At 56.4% G+C, this 20,164-nt stretch overlaps 2 protein-coding genes across 2 annotated transcripts in view; one reads left to right on the forward strand and one right to left on the reverse strand.

The window, feature by feature from the left end:
- The window catches only part of NUP188 (nucleoporin 188), a 48,175-nt gene extending 47,487 nt beyond the window's left edge, over positions 1 to 688 (forward strand). The window contains exon 44 of the mRNA XM_045883293.3: positions 60 to 688. Within this exon, the coding sequence (XP_045739249.2) occupies positions 60 to 233 (174 nt within the window). The 3' untranslated portion in view covers positions 234 to 688. The remainder of the gene's footprint in view (positions 1 to 59) is intronic.
- Positions 689 to 1,947: 1,259 nt separating this feature from the next.
- On the reverse strand, positions 1,948 to 19,495 carry SH3GLB2 (SH3 domain containing GRB2 like, endophilin B2). Its single transcript, XM_045883296.3, has 11 exons — positions 19,281 to 19,495; positions 14,469 to 14,610; positions 13,505 to 13,633; positions 8,132 to 8,265; positions 7,760 to 7,852; positions 5,568 to 5,630; positions 4,076 to 4,099; positions 3,539 to 3,628; positions 3,116 to 3,216; positions 2,509 to 2,749; positions 1,948 to 2,238 (listed from the first exon to the last, which is right to left on the reverse strand). Exons 1-11 carry the CDS (start codon positions 19,341 to 19,343, stop codon positions 2,131 to 2,133), a joined length of 1,188 nt encoding a protein of 395 aa, XP_045739252.1. The 5' UTR covers positions 19,344 to 19,495; the 3' UTR covers positions 1,948 to 2,130.
- Positions 19,496 to 20,164: the final 669 nt, after the last annotated feature.

Here is a 20,164-nt window from a genome sequence, read left to right on the forward strand (position 1 = left end):
CCCCGCCTCCCAGGGCCAGCCAAGGGCTCAGGGCCTCATCTAGTGCCTTTCTCTCGTAGAGCACGCTGCTCTCCAGCCTCTCCCGCTACTTCCGCCGCGGGGCGCCCAGCTCCCCTGCTGCCGGCGTCCTGCCCTCACCTCAGGGCAAGTCCTCTCTCTCCAAGGCCGGCCCGGAGAGCCAGGAGCCTCTGATCCAGCTAGTGCAGGCCTTTGTGCGGCACGTGCAAAGATAGGGCAGCGGCCCGCGCCTCCCCTCCCCCTCCGCCCCCCCCCCCCCCCCCCGCCAGCCCGCGTGGCGCCCCGGGCAGCAGGGGTGCTGCCGGCCGGCCCGACGGCCCACGTGGGACTGAGAGCAGCACCTGTCTCCCGCCGCCCCCAGCAGCCCTGACTCGGGCCGCCCACCCACTGGCGTTATTTTTGTAATAGATCAAGAGGTCCACAGCCAGGTGGGAGCTACGAGTCTGCTGCACTCTCGCCCTCAAGTTCAAAATGTCCCAGGGGTGTGGTCCTTCCCTCAAGCATTCCCCACTGCACCTGCCCCTGGCCCAGTGGAGGCCGGGAGCCAGCGTCTGTGCGGCCGGGAGAGGCCGCGTGCACGGGTCTGAAGATGTTTTCCATGCTCTGTTCTTGCAGTTTTTGGTAATACTGTGGTCTATTTATACAAATATTAAAATGCTGTTTATAGACAGATGGGTGATGTGTCTTCAGGGCCTGGGGTCGAGCAAGTCTTCCTCGGCCAGGCACCCGGGAGGGGAGGGGAGCGGAGGTTTGGGGAAAGCAGGATATTTATTGACGGTTGACCCACTAACATCCCCCCCGGGGAGCCAGGTGGACACTTTAATTTTCCCTTCCCTGGCTCGCCCCGCTCTCCTCCCGTCCGCTCACCCCTGCCACATTCCCATTTGCCAGCCCCTCACCCCTCACCCCTGCCACATTCCCATTTGCCAGCTGGCCGAGCTTCTCGTGGGGTGTGGCCTTTCCTGAAGTTCCACCGCTGTTTATAGCTCGGTGCCCCTGCCTTCCTCCCTGCCCCTCCCTTCAGAGACCCCGGGATGGGGCCTGCTGGCCTCCGGCCGCCTCAGAACCTCCTCACCAGAGAGCTGGGCCTGGCTAGGGGCCTTCACCTGAAACCTGAAGTTTCTAGAACCAGACTGGCCTGGGCTAGAGTCCCTGCGCGGCCACCTGCCAGTTACGGAAGCTTGAGGAGGTGACTGACTTTCTGTTCTCTTCCCGTGTCTGGGAGGAGGACGTGAGAACAGGCGAACCGGCCACAGGTCACCAGCCGAGACCCCCATGCACATTACAGCCCACTCCACTCGGCCCACATTTAGGCAAGTCTCTCTTAGGACAAAATGTCTCCCCTGCAGCCTCCTGTGCAGGAACAGGGCCCCCCCTGGAACCGCACAGGCCCTGCAGGAGGAAGGGCGGCCGGGGGAGGAGGGAGCAGGAAGCCGCCCGGGAGGGCTTCCCTTGCCCACCCTCAGGGCCAGCCCCAGGGGGCCCGCAGCCGAAGGGAGCCCAGGCGACATGCACGTGAAGGCTCGTTTATTATTTGTCACTGGCTAGAGAGCAAGCAGACAAGCAGAGTAAAAAGACCAGTTTAAAAAGTGTGTGTGGAGAGGTGCGGGCTGAACCGCGGAACTTGGCGGGAGCTGTCCGTGTGGGAGGGGGAGGGCAGCACCCAGTCCCTCCGCCCCGGTCCCTCCGGAGGGGCTGGCACCCAGGCCCCGGGCTGCCGCACACCTGCCTGCCTCCCCCCCCTTGCTGCTTTTGGCTACTGAAAGGCAGGTGCTCTCTGGCCAAGGGTGCACCCCAGGCTTCCCGCGGGGGCCGGGGGGCCGGGGTGCCTAGGGCGGCACCGCGGCCAGCCCCACCCCCCTCCTTAGCAGGAGCCGGAAGGGTTGGGGAGCGGGGGTGCTCAGCGGATGCAGGCAGGGTGGGGGGCTCCAGAAGCGGGGCTGGGGGAGGGGCCCCCGCACAGCCGGATGACCGGGGGCACGGACAGAATGGGGCTCGTCGCCCCACCCTGAGCAGCTGAGTCACCAACAGACAAGTGGCAGGGCTGCCGACCGCCTCCCCCCGTCCTCTCCCACCCAGGCCAGAGTGGGCAGGGGCCTGGGGGGGGCCCGCTTAGCTGAGCAGTTCCAAGTAGGTGACTGGGACCTTGCCCTTCTTGTTGCCTCTCTCGCCGATGAGCCAGTCAGGGTCCATGCCAGGCAGGCTGTAGACAGTGATGAGCTGAAGAGGAGGGCACAGAGGGGAGGTCACACCCCAGCCGGGGGCAGGAGGGCGTGGGGACAGGGCTGCCAGGGCCCCACGAGACCCGGGCATCTGCACTTCCCCCAGAGGCAGGAGTTCGCCTCCCCACCCCCCTACGGAGAGACTGCTTCCCCAGAGCTGCAGCTGCCTCCGTGCACCCCCAGCCCCAGCTCCACCCCAGGGCCCCTCGGACACTTGAAGGCGGTGCGGGGGGGCTCCCCATTCTGGCTCCCGTGGCGCCAGGCCCACCTCATCAGCCAGCAGGGCCAGCTCGCTGCTGTCGGCCGCCTCATAGTCGTAGAGCACCCGGGCCTTCCGGGTCCCGCTGGCGGGGGGGGTCACCTCCTCCAGGCAGAGAGCGGCCTCTCCCGGAGGGGCCAGGCCAGCCGCAGAGGGGCCCACGGGCATGGTGGCCGCGGCGGTGGTGGGCGAGGTGCTGCTGAGGGGCGGGGAGGCGGGCTCTGTGGTGCCCACGAAGGTGCCTGGGAATCTGGAGAGGGGTGACATCTCAGCCGGGAGCTGCGTCCCTGTGGGAGTCCCACGTGCTCCGCCGAACACCTGGGCCCACTGCCACAGAGGAAGGAGACCCCGGCTACTTACATGGCTCCCTGGGAGCTGGCAGCATGAGGGGGAAAGCAAGGCAAGGGGAAGCGTGAGCCGTCCCGCCCCATCCCTGCCATCCTCCCGCCCAGGCCAGCCACCTCCCTGTCACCGAGAGAGGCGTGTGATGCCCCGACTGAGGGTCAGCAGCCCTCTAACCCCCCCTGCTTGCTGAGCCTCGGGAGAAGGCTGTTGTCCGGGGGAGGGGGCGCGGGCCGCTCGTGGGGCCGGGGAGCCTGGGGACCCCAGTGGGCACCTGCCCAGCTGTTTCTGTAGGTCCAGCATGTGGCGGTAGCACTGCGCGTAGTAAGTTGTCTGGGACTCCACAAACTCATGGAGGCAGCGAAGGTGGTTCACCTGCGGGGGGGCGGAGGGTGGTGCCGACAGTGGGAGGTGTCCTAGCCGACCAGAAGCCCCCCCCCCCGCAGACCCTGGCCTTCAGCGCTCCGTCCTCGACCCCAAGCCACCTGCTCCCTGGGGCGGGGGAGGGCTGCCCAGCCTTTGGCACTGGGACCAAAGCTAAAGTTCCACCCTGAGGACCATGGGCTCAAGCACTGCCCCTTGCCACCCGCTTCTGAGATCCAAGTTCATCGCCTGCCTCTTGTGGAGGAGTTTAGTGGGGGACCCAGGGCGGGGGGCAGGAGTCGGTGGATGATGGGCATCACAGGGCGGGACTCACGTGAGTGCTGCTGATTCCCTCCAGCAGGAGTCGGGTCACTTCTGCCTGCCGGTCAAACTCCGTCTGGGCCACTCGGAGCTCCTGCTCGGCCTGGGAAGGGCAGAGGGGACAGTGGCTGACAGCAACAGTTGCCCCCGCCTTCCCGCCCAGGAGCAGCCTCCTCTCCTGCTCTGGATGCAGACGACACGTCCGCCCTGGGGACGTGGACAGTTATCCTGGTGGCAGGGATGTGCTTCTCACCCCTGACTTCAGGCCCGGAGCCCTGCCCCCTAGCTGGGACCCCTCTGGACCTGTCCCGTCGCGAGCGGTTCAGAGACAGACCCGCGGGTGCTCTGCCACCACCTTTGACACTCTGTCCCTTGCCATCTGACACCGCCACTCCCCTGTGTGCTCAGAGGAACTGTGGAGGCGGTTTCCCCACAGAAGGAAAGTGATACCCCGACAGTGGCAGAGTCCAGAGCTAGAAACCGATCTGACCCCTACCCCATCCCCACCCGCTTCAAGCCTCTGCCCCAAGCCTCCTGAGCCCAGACTCACCTTGTCCACCTCATCATTCCAGAGCTTCGGAGACCACAACAGGACCGGGCAGCAGGGGAGGGAGGGGGCACCGGTCAGCGGGGGAGTGGGGCGAGGACGGCTGAACCCCAGAGCCCACGCCCTGTCCCAGCTCCCCAAGACCCCACCCCTTCCCCCTCCACGAGCCTTCTTCACTCCCTCCCCATAACCCAACCAGGAGCTGAGGCTGGGATGCGGCCTGGCGTGAGCGGGGTCACTGACAACCACAGTCCAGCCCAACATGCCGCATGCAGGGAAGGCAGGGACAGCCAGCTGGGAAGTCCTGCTTGGGTTTCTCCTACAGCGTAAGCCCCCAGGCTCTGATGGGAGACCCAGTGTCCCCCATCCCACCCTGACAATCAGCTAAGGCTGGTGGGCTGGGACGCAGGGCCGTGTGACCCTAGGCCAGTCACTGAACCTTTCTGTCCTTCGGCAGAGAAAGGCAGCCTCGTGCCCGAGTCACACTGGGGTTCAATGGCAAAAGAAAAAAACAGGGCGGTCTCCACCCTCCAGGATATTCCTCCTTCCACTCGGCCCAAGAAGGGGGGCAGGAAGTGTCATCCAGAGTCTAAAGAAGAAAGACCCCCCTCCCCCCGCCACGACTTAGGAGACCCATTTCTCCTGCCCAGTGCGGAGAGTCTATCCTAAGATGATGACCTGAAGGATGGAAAGCAGAACAAGGCCTGTCCTGTGGACCGAGATGTCCCACCACAGTGCCATTTAGAAAACCAAAATGTGGGGAGTGACTTCTGCGCGCGGCTGGAGGACATGCAGCGAGAGGGGCCTGCGGGCGTGATGGGGGGGCGGAGAGAGCCAGAGGGCCTGGCCGAGCGCGCGACACCCCTGGTGGAAATGGAAGGTCAGAGAAGAAGGCAGAGAAGGCACAGTAGTGGTGGCGACAGGCACAATGGGAGAGGTGTGGTTGGCCCGTGTCCCACACTGAATGGTAAACATCTAGTAGCTAACACAGCCTGGAGAAAAGATCCCATGACACTCGGAGCCCTCGGCCCCCACGGCTGCCCCAAGCCTCCTCCGGACAGGCCTGCCCCCAGCCCGCTGGTCCCCACCCTCCCTGCAAGGGCTCTGGGTCTCTCCTCGCTCCCAGGACGCCGGGCAGATGAGCCAGAGAGGCAGCCGGATGAAGAGTGCCCCCCTTTTGTCACAGCTCTGGGGTCCTCTAGCCCGGGGTGGGCCGGGGGGCAGTGCCCTTGATGGGGGGGTGGCGGGCAGACCTTGGGGCCCTGGGAGACGGGCAGCTGCCGCCCAGCTCCCCACGCTGTCCCCACGCTGTCTGGGGCAGCTGGGCCGGCCCCCACCTCCAGCGTGGCGCAGACAGAAGCGAGGCCAGCGACGTGGGCGCAGGGTGCAGGCCGGCGGCCAGGAGCGGGGCTGCTGCCTTCCCGGCTCCGGGGCCGCGGCCTGTGTTCCTGGCGCCTGAGCGGCGGAGGGAGGGGGCAGCGGGTGGGGCGCTTACCGCGGAGGCGCTGGCCGAGAGAATGTAATTACGTGGTCTAGTCTCCTGAAAGTCAGGCACCGTCTGGCGGGAACAGAGGTCACGGGGGGAGGGGGCGTCACACGGGGCCAGCCGCCGCCCCAGAGTCTCCCATGGGGAGAGGCCAGGAGCCCCGGCCCCAGGGACAGGAGGCTGCAGACACATACCACGTGGACCCCTTCTCCCTGCTCCAACCTCCTGGGCACGAGGTGGGCTTGGGGACAGAGAGAGTCAGACAAAGACCAGGTGGGTGGTCACGCTGGGACCCCAGGAAAGCAGACGATGAGTCTGCTCATCGTCTGATGAGCATCGTCTGATGGATGAGTTGCAGACTGGGCCTGGCCCCCCTCCTCCCTGGACCCTAGCCCCGCTCAGATGCCCCAGTTAGAGCCACAGTCCTCCAGACAAATCACCCCTGACCCCAGCTTTCTCCATCCCAGAATCTCCCCACGGCCCATCTCTCACTCCTGCAGCAAAGGACCGGGCCCCTCCCCCACAACAAGGTGGACAGATGGATGCATGGGTGGACAGGGTGACAGGCTTTCCATGTTTGCAAAAAGCTGACTCACAGGCTCCAATGCCTGGCGTCCCCCCTGAACCAGAGGCTATGCACGGCAGAGGCTCTGGTGAGGAGACCAGCTGCTTGCAAAATGCCCAGGACGTGCCCGGGGCCGGCCACGCCACTGTGGCCCGAGGCTGGGATGGGCAAACCAAACGCAGCACAGCACGTGGACAGGTATACTCACATCTCCCTCACACTGAGCCAAGTTACCCAAAGCAGAACGGAAAGGAACAAAAACAAAGAGGTTAGTGAGTCCACAGCGCAGGCGGGAGCAGGCCCCCCATGGCGGGGTGGGGAGAGCAGGTGGCGGGCAGGCGGACAGACGGCCCTGCCCTCTGGAAGGAGTCCTGCTATGCGTGTGTGCGTGTGTTCAGCGGGGCGGGCAGGGACGACCTGCTGGGCTGCGGTCCTCTGGGGTGCTCACTGTGCCTGGGTTGCCGCAGGCCTAGCTCTGCAGGGGGCACGCGGCCTAACCCAAGGGCCTGAGGTTGTCTGGGCCAGACAACTAGAGAGGAGGTCGTGCCGCTCTAGTGACTAAGGAAAGGCTCCTCTGGCCTGGCTGATGGAGGATGAGCTGGTTCTGGCCAAGGTACTCCAGAGAGACTGTCCTGTCCAGGTGACTTAGAGACGTTATCCCTGTGGCCATCGGTCATCCTACCCAACCACCACAAGACTCCAGTGGCTGAGCCCCTGCCTCCGATCTGGACTCCACACACCTGCATGAGCTGAGACCCTGCCCTTGGCTCTCACCAGAGGCAGCACAGGCCCAGACTCCATGGTCCCGAGGGGCCACCCTGTGGGAGGGGATGCAAGGAGGGGCTGGGGCCCAAACCCTCACGGGCAGCTGAGAGCCTGGGCAGGCAAGGTGGCCGTACCTCCGGCTGCCCTCGACCTGAGGGTTCCCGGGTGTGAGGTAGCCTCTAGGCCCCTACCCCCCCCAAGCAGCCTGGCATGCCAGAGTGTGCTCCCCCTCAGGCCCGCTCCCCCACCCCGGCCTAAGCCCTGGTCAAACTGTGCCACACTGTATCGACTGGCCCGGCCAGGCTGAGCAGGCCTCAGTGAGCTGGGAGTAGAGGGAGAGGCCCCGGCCTGACCCAGGGCCGTGGGACTCCCTGAGAGGGCCCTTGGTCGTGTCCCTGAGCAGGTGGGCGGTCCAGCTCCAGGGTTCACACTATCAGGGCACCCTGGGACCAGCACTGGAGCAGCGGGTGGGGGAGTTAGTAAGGGGGAGCCATGCCCGGGCAGAGCCGGGGGACAGAGCCAAGCATTCAGGGAGGGCAGGGCAGGGCCATGCGAGAAACTCCAACTGGTTGTCTGTCTGGGGAGGCTGTGGCATGCCCTGAGCCCAGGTCAGGGCACTGCTGGTCAGCCCACCCCATAAAAGTCTGCCCTGGGACCCGGAGCTCTGGGCGGCCAGGGTTCCAGAAGGGGGGCGGGAAGGGGAGGGAAGAGGCGTGACCTGAAGCGGTCAGCCAGGACCAGTGCCCCCCAGGCAGACCTCTCCAGGCAGGGACAGGGAAGAAAGGTCATGCCAAACATCAGGTCCCTTCACCTTCCCTTGGCTCCAAACAGAGCTGGGGGGGGTGGGCGGGAGACCAGCAGGGACACCTACCGTGGCTTTGGCTTCCGCAGCCTTGGCCTTCTTCAGCCGTGCTTTGCAGGCATCCAAGTCCAGACGCCGGTTTTGTAGGAGACGTCTCTCCTTCTGTGGGGACAGATAACAGGGAAGAGTGAGAGCCTGGGAAGCCCTGGGAGATCCTGGGCTGTGGCAGGACTGGCCCACAGGGCCATCAGGTCCAGATGGGGAAACTGAGGCCCACACAGGGGGACGTCATCCACTCTGTGTCACTCAGCTCATAAGAGCCATGTCTGGGGAGGCCTGGGAGAGCTGGGTTCCCAGCATGGGAGGAGAGCCTGTGCTCAGCAGCTCCCAGGAGGAGGATGCCACAGCAACCAGGAAGTGGGACGGCCCCAGGGCTCTCACCGAAATGGTCTTCCAGTCCCCTTCCAGGAAGTTGCGCAGAGGCGTGAGGAAGTTGATGGAGGCTGTGTGGATAAAATCCCTCTCTGCGGCTCCCAGGCGCTTTTCAGCTTCTGCCACCTTGATTAGTGTCTTCCCTGGTTAGATGGAGTTTAAGGGTGAGGAAGAGGCTCAGGCTCAGGCTGCTCTGACCCCCAGAAGTAAGGGAGCGACCAGGGAGAGGCATGCCGAGGAAGCGTGAGCGCAGGGGGCTCAGTGCAGAATGGCTGGCCTGGAAACATGTGGAGTGACCTGCATATCTGTCACCTGGAGACTGACAAATAAATAGCGGGACATCCCAAACGTGGAACACGACACAGCATTAAAAGGATAGGGGGTGGGGATGGGACTTCCAGAACAACACAGAAAGCACCTCAACAAATCCTGTTCCCCAGAAAACAATAGTAAAAGTGGATATCACTGTCAAAAGCAAACATTTCTGGACTCTGGAAATTGACCAAAGGCAAATAAACTGAGAATATTTACTCAAGAACTCCTGAACTTGGTAAGAACAAGGTGGGAGCCTGTGTGGGTGGGGGGGAACTCCTGTCTTGTCAGCTCTGTGGTGTTGTAGTTCTACTCAGGCGGGGCAAGTCCTGAGGTCAGCAGCCTCACTGCTAGAGGGTGGGCAAAGCTGGGGCATGGGTTGCAGGGGAAGGTAGTGGTATTGGGGCTGACTTGATTTGGGCAGGAGCATAGAAAAATCCAGGGGACCCTGTCAAAAACAATAGTGATCCCAATGGCAAGTAATTGAGAAAGACCAACATTACAGCTGATTTGAATAGGGAATACTGGTTGGAACAGATCTGCCAGAAATTTAACAGGAGATCTGGAAACGAGATAGTCACGTGGGCCCTGACTAGCTCCCAGGTATCTCTGGTGGTCTGGAAGGCTACACGCATGTGTGTGACACACTCAGGAAAGACTGGAGAGAACCCTAGGTATCTACTCATCGTTGTTGACCAAATGGGAGGCTTTGCACACAAAATAAAAGCTGGGCAGACTTGTAAACTACTTGAACTCTGAGTGAACTTTGAATGTATTCCCCAGCACACCCACAAATTCATCAGTAAAGCCTTAATGGTGCCAAATGTTTAAGCACAACCTCTGACTGATCTATCATTGCCTGACTACTAACATATGCTAACCCAGGAGTAAAACCTAGGAAGCTTAGCTTGAAAAGAAAAAGAATGATAAAAAAACCCCAAAAAACTGTGAACTCAGCAGCTGCATCAGGCGCTGCCCACTGCAAGGGACACAGACTCTAAACAATTAGCCCAGGCCAGTCTCTAAGCAAAGGAACAGCAACAACAACCCCAAGTGATTCCGAATCCATAGCTACCATATTATCTCAAATGTCCAGATTTCAACAAAACATTGTGTGACATGCAAAGAAACACGTAAGTATGGTCAACAAGCAGAAGGAAAAAGCAATCAATAGTCACTGTCTCTAAGGACACTCAGATGTTAGATTTAGCAAAGACTTTTTTTAAAAAAGATTTATTTATTTGAGAGAAAGAGAGCATGCACGTGTGTGTGGGGGAGGAGGAGAGGGAGAGAGAAAATCCTCAAGCAGGCTCCCCACGTAGTGCAGAGCCTGACATGGGGCTCGATCCCATGACCCTGAGACCACGATCCAATCTGAAACCAAGAGCTGGATGTCCAACCACTGCACCACCCAGGCAGCCCAGATTTAGCAAAGACTTCTAAGCAGAAGAAAAAAATGTGGTTTTTTTTTAATGCTTAAAGAATTGAAGAAAAATATGATGACTCATCAAATAAAGAATATCAAGAAAGAGATGAAAACTATTAAAAAGAAAGGAAAACTCTGGAGTTGAAAAGCACCACAACTGATAAGCAAAATCCACCAGAAGGGCTCAACTGCCAAGTGTGAGCTAGCTGAAGGAAAACTGAGCCACTTTAAAGACAGATCAATAGGGATGTCCTCCTCTGAAGAACAAAAAGAGAAATGAATGAATAACAACAAACAAAGCCTCAGAGACCTACGGGACATCATGAAACAAATCAACACATGAGTAATGGGAGTCCCAGAAGAAGAGGAGAGCAAGGGGCAGAAAAAATATCTGAAGAAATAATAATAAGAAAAATAGCTGAAGAATAATCTGAAAATATTTCTGATTTTGATGAAAAACATTAATGTCCATATCCAAGAAACTCAACAAACCCAAAATAGGATGAATACAAAGAGACTGACAGCCAGGACATCTTGGTCAAGTTGCTGAGAGACAAAGACAAAGTCTCAAAAGCAGCAATAGAAAAGCAACTCATCACATACAAGGGAACCATGATGAGATGTACAAATGACTTCTCATCAGAAACAATGGAAGCTGGGGTGTCAGGCTGGCTCAGTCGGTAGAACATGCAACTCTTGATCTCGGGGGTTGTGAGTCTGAGCCCCACTTTGGGTGTAGAGATTACTTAAAAAAAGATACAAACAACAACAACAACAACAAACAAACCAACAAAACAAAACCTAAAGAAAAAAAAAAAGGAACAATGGAGGCCAGATGGCAGTGAAATGATATATTCAAAGCAAAAAAAGGAAAAAATTCTCATCCAAGAATACTACATATAGCAAAACTGTCTAACAAATGTGAACACAGAATAAAGACATTCCCAGAGAAACAAGACTGAGAGAATCCATTGCTAGCCACCCTGCCATAGAAGAAATACTTCAGGTTCAAAGGTAATGACACCAGATGGTAAGCTGAATCCACATAAAGCAATAAAGACCACCAATAAAGGTAGTTACATAGGCAAATACAAAAGACAATACAAACATATTTTTTCTCTTTTCTTAACTGATTTAAAAGACAATTGTACAAAATAATAACTATAAAACTGTATTGCTGGGCTCATACAAAATAGAAATGAAATATATATGATAACAGCACAAAGGAAGGGAGAGGAGATAGAGTTATATTGGAGTAAAGTGTCTATATTTTACTGGAATTAAGTCAGTATTGTTCTGAAGCAGACTGGGATAAGTTAAAATACATACTGTTGTTCATATTGTGAAACCAGTAAGAAATACTTTGTTAAAAAGGCAAGAAAGAGGGGTGCCTGGATGGCTCAGTCTGTTACATGTCTGCCTTAGGGTCCTGGGTCCCAGGGTCCTGGGATTGAGCCCCGCATCGGGCTCCCTGCTCAGTGGGGAGCCTGAATCTCCCCTTGCTTGTGCACACTCTCTCTCTGTCAAATAAATAAAAAAACTTAAAAAAAAACAACAAAGAAATTAAAATGTTACACTAGAAAATACCTATTTGACACAAAAGAAGGAATAAAGGAGGAACAGATGAACAAAAATGATCTGAGACATGGAGAAAATAATAAGATGGCATATGTAAATCCAACCACATCAATAATTACATTAAATATAAATGGATGAAACACTCCAATCAAAGGGTAAAGATGGTCAGGGGGGATTTAAAAAAAAAAAAATCCAAATATATACTGTCTATAGAAGAAAAGACTTTAGATTTAAAGACATAAATATGTTGAAAATAGAAGAACAGGAAAAGGTATACTATGTAAACAATAACCATAAGAGAATAGGAGTATCTGAACTATCAGATAAAATGGGCTTTAATGTAAATGTGACCAGAGACAAAGAACAGTGTTTTACAATGATGTAAGAGTCAATTTATCAGGAAGATATAACAATAATAAACGTACAGACCTCACAACAGATCTCCAAAAACATATGAAGCAAACACTGACAAACCGAAGCCAGAAATAGACAATTCAACAGAAATAGTTGGAGACTTCAATACTTCTCAATAATGTATAGGATAAGACAAAATCAGCAAGCACACAGAAGACTAGAACAACCCTATCAACCAATTTGGCCTGTTGTCTCTACCACACTCCACTCAACAACATAACATATGATCTCAAGTGAACACCAGCATTCTCCAGGAAAGACCATATACTAGGCCATAAACAAGTCTTCATAAATGTAAAAGGATTAAAATCATACAAAGCATGTTCTCTGACTACAGCGAAATCAATTAGAAATCAGCAACAGAAGGAAACATGGAAAATCCACAAATATATGGAAATTAACCACCATCCTGCTAGTAGGAATATAAAATCACACAGCCACTTTGGAAGACAGTTTGGTAATTTCCTAAAAAGGTAAACTTAAGTTTACCATATGACCTAGCAAGTCCATTCCTAGGTGGATGCCCAGGAGAAGGGAAGACATATGTCCTCACAAAGTTCTATGTGAAAACGTTCATAAGGACACAACCCAAATGTGTAGCCATACAACGGAATACTATCCAATCCAATAATAAAAAGAAATGAAATCCTAAAACACATTACAGCATGGATGAATGTCAGAGATACTATGCTCAGTAAAAGAAGCCAGAAGCAAAACCCAGTGCACCGTGGGGCGCCTGGGTGGCTCAGTTGGTTGGGCATTCGACTCTTGCTTTCGGCTCGGGTCATGATCTTGGGGTCATGGGATTGAGCCCGGCATCCGGCTCCACGCGGCGTCCACTTGGGATTCTTTCCTCCTTCTTTTCCCTCCCCCTCTGCTCATGAGCACGTGCTCTCTCTCTGTCTCTCTCTCTCTCTCAGATAAATAAATAAGTAAATAAATAAATAAATAAAATCTTGAAAAAAAAAAAACACCCAACACACCATATGATTCCATTTATACGAGAGGTTCAGAAAAAACACATTTATAGGCACATAAAGCACATGAGCAGTTGGCAGGGGGTGGGAGTGGGGACTGACTCCAAGCAGACATGGCACTTTGTGCAGGTGATAGAAATGTTCTTTAAATAGGATTGGGGGGGATGTTTGTCCAACTCTGTAAATTCACTAAAAAGCATTGAATTACACACCTAAAACAGGTGTATTTTATGGTATGTAAATTATATCTCCGTAAAATTTTAAAAATTAAAAAAAAAAAAAAGATGGAGGGAGCTCTCTAAGAGTCACTGTGAAGTGGTAGCTAATGCAACACCAAGTTGAAAAATCAGGTTGCAGAATGGTACACACAGTACGATCCCATTAACAAATGCACACAAGCTGAAGCTGGTTAAGAGAAACTTCCATTTCTCATTGTTTTCATCTGCATTGATTGAGGTGTTTACAAGGAGAGTGAATTTTTTCACTTGTTTTATTTTCATTAATTTCAAAGTTTTTTCATTTCTTCATTTTCATTCATTGATTTCATGAATGTTTACAAGTAGATATTATTTGTGTACTTCAAAAAAGACAAAGAAAGAAAGGAAGGGAGGGATGGAGGAAAATTTGAGAGCAAGAGACCATGACCCCTGGCCCTGGCTGTGGGGCTTGGCTCACCATAGGGAGTGGTGGGCCCCAGCTCACTGGCCGCCTCTGCCATGTACTGTGCCAGCAACTCCCCGTTGGTGACCCGCGAGGGCACCTTCCTGTCCAGCTTCTCATACAGGAACTCCTCCACTCGGGCACCTGCAGGGAGACAGCAGCCAAAGCCACGGGGCTCTTCAGTACAACCCAAGGACAGCAGCCACGGCGACAGAAACAGATCCAGGCCAGGGCCTGCCCATGGGGGTGCCTGGCCTGGTGACTGGCAGAATATTCTCTTTCTGGTGCACATTTCAACCCAGTGAAACTGGCACTCAACCCTGTAGGACCCCTCACTGTTGAGAGGAGGAAGCCACAGCTCAGAGACATGAAATGCCTACCCCAGGTCACATAGCTGGGGGTGACAGGCCCAAAGTGAAGGCTCACTCACTTCTCCCTCCGTACGATATGGATTTACAGAACCTAACACGCACATGGACGATGCTCTGGCGTTGGTTCCAGAAAGCTCCTGGGACGCCCACTTATACAGGAGACTTAGAGGCAGATAGGCATCAGGACCCCAAGACACCCCTCCCTCTCCCTCGGTTCTCCTGCCCATTGGTTCTGCGTGTTCCTCGCTCACGCTTGCGGCAGTGTGACTCTGGGCAAGCCCTCCTCCATCTCTGGGCCCCGCTGCCCTCTCCAAAGACCCAGCTCATGTTTTTACTGCCTCTTCTCCCAAGCGTGTTTTAATTTCAAGCATTTCTTCAACTTCTCGGTGCAAAACTCTTAACACTTTTGCTGCCCCAGAGAGTGCATCTGGGAGTCCATCACTGAGTCTGCTGTTCTCTTTAACTGCCCCCCGCCACCCGCCAAGCAGGCCTCAGAAGCCCCAATAACCTGACCCAAATCCCGCCTGCCACCCGGGCCCACCTGCAACCCAGTCCCACTTGCCGGTGGCCTCCAGCCCCTCACCCAGTACTGCCTGGCTCCCACTCACTGGGATTAGGTTGCAGCAGCACCTCTGTCTGCCGAAGGATCTTCTCTGTCCAGTTCTTGGTGCTGTCTGCCCGGGTGAGAAGGTTTTCAAAGTGTGCATCCAGCTCAGTCTTCTCAGCCTGGCCGAATTTCTCCTCTGTGAACTGTGGGGGGTAGGGTTGAGGGGTGGGGAGGGCTCAGAAGGGGGAAAGTGGGGACTACCCCTGCCCCACGCTCCCTTCCCCTCACCCCAGCTAGGACCAAGCCCAAGGTCAAGAAACTGGCTTTGCCCCTAACCTGCTCTGTGACCCTGACCAAGTTACAACCCTGCTCTGTGCTTCAGTTTGCCCCTCTGTAAAATTAGGCTGGACCAGAGGTTGGGGATCATGGCTTCTTTTGGAAATCCAGAAAGCTAGAGACACACCCCCGCCGCCACCCACCAAATGCACATTTGTACAAAATCTAGCTTATTACTTAAAGGGATAAGGAGTCATTGGGAGCATATTTCTAGGGGTTCTCTTAGCCTGACTTTGAAGCAAAGCACTTGGTAGCAGGTGCTCAGGGAATAAATGGGGCACAATGCAAAGTCTGGGGTGATCACGGGCTCCTTGGGGGACTGGGAGCCACTGGGGAGGGGGTGCCAGGGGAGTGAATGGGAGGAACCCAGGTCCCAGAATCAGAGGGACTTGATTCAAGTCTCAGTTCTATCACTGATGAGCGGTGTGACGTTGGGCAAGTGGCTTTGCCTCTCTGGCATCAGGTTCCTGAGCTGAAAAATGAGAATCATAAATAATAGCAGCTCCCTCATAGCTGAAATAGGATGAAATAAGAAAGATGTGGGTAAGGGGCGCCTGAGGGGCTCAGTCAGTGGAGTGTGCAACTCTTGATCTCAGGGTCATGAGTTTGAGTCCCAAGCTGAGTGTGGAGCCTACTTAAAAATAAATAAATAAATAAATAAATAAATAAATAAATAAATAAATAAATAAAAGAAAGATGTGGGTAAGACATGAAGGTCAGAGTCTGGCAGGGAGTAGGTGTCGCTGCTATGAAGAGCTGATGGGTGGGGAGGCAGCTGGGAAGGAAAGGGAGTGTATGTGGGCAGGACAGCCACATGGCTGGCCTCTGGTTGCCTGGTGCGGTGGACAGGGAACACCACTGGCCCATCAGAGCCAATTGCTGGGCATGCACAAGGCCTAGAAAGCTCAGCAACCCCGCCCCAAGGCCAGGCAAGAACCAGGATGTCCTACGGGTCAGAGCCAGCAGAGGCTGTGTGGGCCATGCAGGAACAACCTGATAATGGCCCAAGTCCTGGCCCTTCTGATCTAGAAGGCTCCAGCAGAAAGAGCCTGTTCAAGGTCATAGCCAAATAGCAAAAGGGCATAGACCTGCAGGAGTAAGATCAGTAATAACGATAGTAATAACGTAATTTATTACGTTATACGTAATAACGTAATAGCAGTACTGTTGACTGCATGGTGGCCCAACCCTGGGCTAAGCATTTGACACCAATGGCCCACCACGTCTCTGAGAGCCCTCCAAGACAGTTGGGTCAAGTTTCCCATGTCACAGATGATGCCCCTGAGGCTAAGCAAGGGGCAGAGTGTGCCCAAGTCAGAGTCCTTATGGGCTTGGGAGTCCGGAGGCCCTTCCCAGACTGCTTGGCAGCGATAAATCATCCAGAGGCCAACAACAGCTCCAGCCCAGCTGTAGGGAGAGGGAGGCAGCCACGGATAGTCACTGAGCAGCCATCAATTATGCAACAGGGCTTGGGTTTCTCGCTGCAGGCCTGGGTGGGCCAGGCTTAAGGCCTCCAGCTCCCTACCTGGGAACCAGCTGCTCCTGGCCTCCTCCCACCTCTCCCCACTCCTGGGCCTCCTCACATTCCCTAAACTGGGGGCCTCCCAGAGCCAGGCTCTGAGCAGGCCTCACCTCACCCAGCCCCTTAGGGGTAGCCTTAGCCCCATTTTCCAGATAAGGAAACCAAGGCTTAGAGAGGCAAAGTCACCTCTCTGGTCTTTAGTTCCCTGCCCTGGCGAAGGGGGTAACAGGACCTATCTTACAGAATATTTGGAAACACACAGCACAGGCCTAATAAACCTTAGCTGCTGTCATCATCACCACGAATAGAAGGCCTCCTTCATGTTCCTCCTCGGAGCTACCTAGGAACCCCTTTACCCCAATGGTACCAGGCACCCTACTTTAGATGACTATGTCACCCAAATGTGCAAGGTTAACGGCAGCCACTCCCCACTGAGCCTTAGGGTACCCATCCCTCACACCCCAGGCCAACCCAGGTTCAAAGTCCTACGGGGCTTTCCTGACCTCTTGGGCATCCATCCCATGTCCAGTGCTGCCTGCCTGGCTGGCTCAGATGATGAAAGCGCTACCACCTCCTCTTGGCCTTTATTATTACTAGTTCTACCACTACTCTTACTATTACGACCGTTACTACTAATATCTTACTCATAGTAAGTATATTAAAGTACTAATAAAGTAATATCTTACTCAATATACCCTAGTTTTCCTTCCTCGATGCCCTTAGCTGGGCCTTTCCAGCCCCTGGACCAACTTCATAAACCTTTCCTGACTTTTAAGGCACAATTCGGGGACTGGGAAGCCAGCCGAATCACCCATGCAAAAGGGATCCTCCTCTCCTAGGGTCAAGCTCAGGTTGCCTACTGGATGGGGGTGGAGCAAGGCTCTAAAAGGTGTCCCCGGTACAGGGAGGGGCTGACCGAGTACCCAGCATGTCCTGGGACACGGCAAGGCGGCACCTAGGCAGAGAAGCTGCCCACACACTGATAATGAAGAACTCCCTCCCATCCCTCCTGACTGACTCCTATCTCCAGGCAGGTCCCGAGGGTCCTCTCCTTTGCAGGTGACATTTCAAGACCACTCTCCTCTGGCCTGCCACCCTGCCCCATCCCTACCAAGAGGAAGGGCCCCATGCTTCAGGGGCTGATGTCTGCAGAGTCCGAGGCTGCTCCCTGCAAGATGGCAGCAGCAGGGGGTGGGCGTGCAGAGCCAGAGAAAGCCTCTATTTATAAAGCTCCCAGCTCCCTCCTCCACCCCAGAGTCTGGAGCCTGGGCGCTGGCTCCCACTCCAGTATGGGTGACCCAGTGGGCCTGCCCCACCAGGAGAAGTGAGGCCACAGGGCCCAAGCCTCCCCACACCCCAGGCTCTGCAGGCCCTGGCCAGGTCAGGTGCCAGGGCCCCACAGTAGCAGGAAACTGGCAGATCAGGTTCTTCCCAGATATGGGAGATTGAGTGGTTGCCATACCAACACTGGGAGGATTCCCACCTTCCAGATGAACTGAGGATAGCCAAGGGGCTCCAGGGTCCTAGCAACCCCACTAGGGCTGGGGTCACCTGCGGGGCTTGAAATACCAAGCAGCAAATCCTCACTGGGGCACTAATCCTCAATGGGACACGGGACAGGGTTTTCTAGTAAACATGAGCACATGGGTTTCCCAGAGACTGTCTGGGGCTGGGCTCCTCCAGAAAACTGAGCCGACAACAACAGCAAGGACAAACAATAGGACCAGCTCCCAGAGCACTGCGACAGGCCAAGCCCCAAGTCTACAGCCACCCCTGGAGGCAGACTGGTGTTACACCCGATTGACAGAAGGGGGAAAAGTGACTTGCCCAAGGTCACATGCCGCACAGGCATGCAATACTAACTACACTAACACCACTAGTATGCTTGCCTTTATTTTTTTTTTTAGATTTTTTTTTAATTTGAGAGAGAGAGAGCGAGAGAGAGTGAGAGCACGAGTGGGGGTGGGGAGGGGCAGAGGAAGAGGGGGAAACAGATTCCCTGCTAAGCAGGGAGCCCGACATGGGGCTTGATCCCAGGACCCCGGGATCATGACCTGAGCTGAAGGCAGACGCTTAACCGACTGAGCCACCCAGGTGCCCCATAAGCTTGCCTTTAGTGAGCATGTACATGCAGAGTACCAAGGAACCCTCACATCCATCCTGGGAGGGAGGGATTGCTAATCCCATTTTTCAGATCGAAAAACTGAGGCCAAGAGATGAAGCCCCTTCCTCAAGGTCACAAGAGGGAGCATCCATGCCCATAGCTGCCTCCAGGTCTTCACGATTACATTAAGATGCCTCAGTTTCTCTCCTGGCCCCAGAATGTGGATAGGACTTGTTCCAATCCCAGCATCATCAGCCTGGACAGCTGTCCAAGGAGGGCACCCAGCCAGACCTCAGCCCTGTCCCCATCCCCCAGGCTTGGAGAAATAGGAGGAAACGGGCCTCCCATGGAGCAGAAAGGAAGTAATCCCAGCCCGCCTGGCTTCCGGACCGACTATCCAAGCGTGTAAAGAGGACCTGAGGGAATCAGGACCACCAGCCCATTGCACAGGTGCAGAGACTGACGCTCGGAGAAGGGGTCGTGGAGGGTGCATGGTCCTCGGGCCTGGCGCTCAGGCCTCCAGACGCCTGCCAGAGTCACTGCTGGGAAAGGGCTGGGAGGCAGGAGCCGTCCGGTGCTCTCTCCCCTGCTGGCGCGGGAGCCACGGCAGCGGGGTAACCCAGCCAGAACAAACAGTGGGCCCCGATACCTCCCCCCGGGCAACGGGGCCGAGGCCCGGCTCAGTCCCCGGCCCCGGGCTCCGCTGAGTGTGCGGCCAGACAGGCCGGCCGCCCCGGGCTCTTTCTTCTGGGTAGCGCAGCAGCAAGGGATGTGGGGGGCTAGGGCGTCCCCGCAGCGGGGAGGGGGGCGGCAGCCTCCAGGGGCTTCTCCTGAGCCCCCCGGCTCTACCGCAGGGGTGCTCCCGGCCCGCCCCACATCCGGGCCGCGAGGCCCAGGGCGCACGGCCTCACCTGCACCGCCCGGGTGAAGAAGATGCCCGCGTCCGACGCCAGCTTCTTCATGTTGAAGTCCATGGCGCGACGCACGGCCGGCCGCGCTCAGCCCGAGCGCAGCCCGGCAGCCCCCAGCCCGCCGCCGCCGGCCCGCACCCCGCCCACCTGCTGCCGGGGCGCCCTCCCTCAGCGCGCCCTCCCTCAGCGCGCCCGCTCGCCAGCCGGCCGCCGCCACCGCCGGGCTAACCAGAGCGCGCAGGGCGGGGCGCGGGCATCGGGGGAGGAGCCAGCCGGAGCGCGCAGGGCGGGGCGCGGGCATCGGGGGAGGAGCCAGCCGGAGCGCGCAGGGCGGGGCGCGGGCATCGGGGGAGGAGCCAGCCGGAGCGCGCAGGGTGGGGCGCGTGGGAGGAGCCAGCCGGAGCGCGCGGGGCGGGGCGGGGCGGGGCTGCGGGGGAGGAGTCTTAGGGGCCAGGCGGGACCAGAGGTAGCGGGTCTTGCTGCAACTGGCTACTTCACCCTGAGGCCTCCGCCTGTCACCTGGCTGGCCTCTCTCCGTTCCTCGTCCCTCAGCCCCCGCCCATTTGTGCCTCTTCATGTCCCTTTGACCATTCGCACCCCACTCATCTACTAGGCCCTCTGTCTTCCTATTTCTCTGCCTCTTTTGCCCTGGGTCTCTCTGTGCAGCCCACCACCACCACCTTGACCTGTCCAGTCCCCTTCTTCTGACGCTGACCTTGGTGACACTAAGGACATCTGAGCCAGGGGACAGGCTGGCTGGGGACTCCTCTGGGTGTTTGTTCCCTGGAAGCCCTCTGGTTCTCCAAAGTTGGGTGAGGGGGTGTGGAGGGGTTATAAGGGAGGGAGGAGAGGTGGGGAGGTCAAGGTAGTGGAATGGGCTGCGC

Source organism: Mirounga angustirostris, unplaced genomic scaffold (assembly GCF_029215605.1).
Source record: "Mirounga angustirostris isolate CCGP_5_RB_7025 unplaced genomic scaffold, mMirAng1.0.hap1 SCAF_15, whole genome shotgun sequence".
Classification (NCBI taxonomy): Eukaryota; Metazoa; Chordata; class Mammalia; order Carnivora; family Phocidae; genus Mirounga; species Mirounga angustirostris.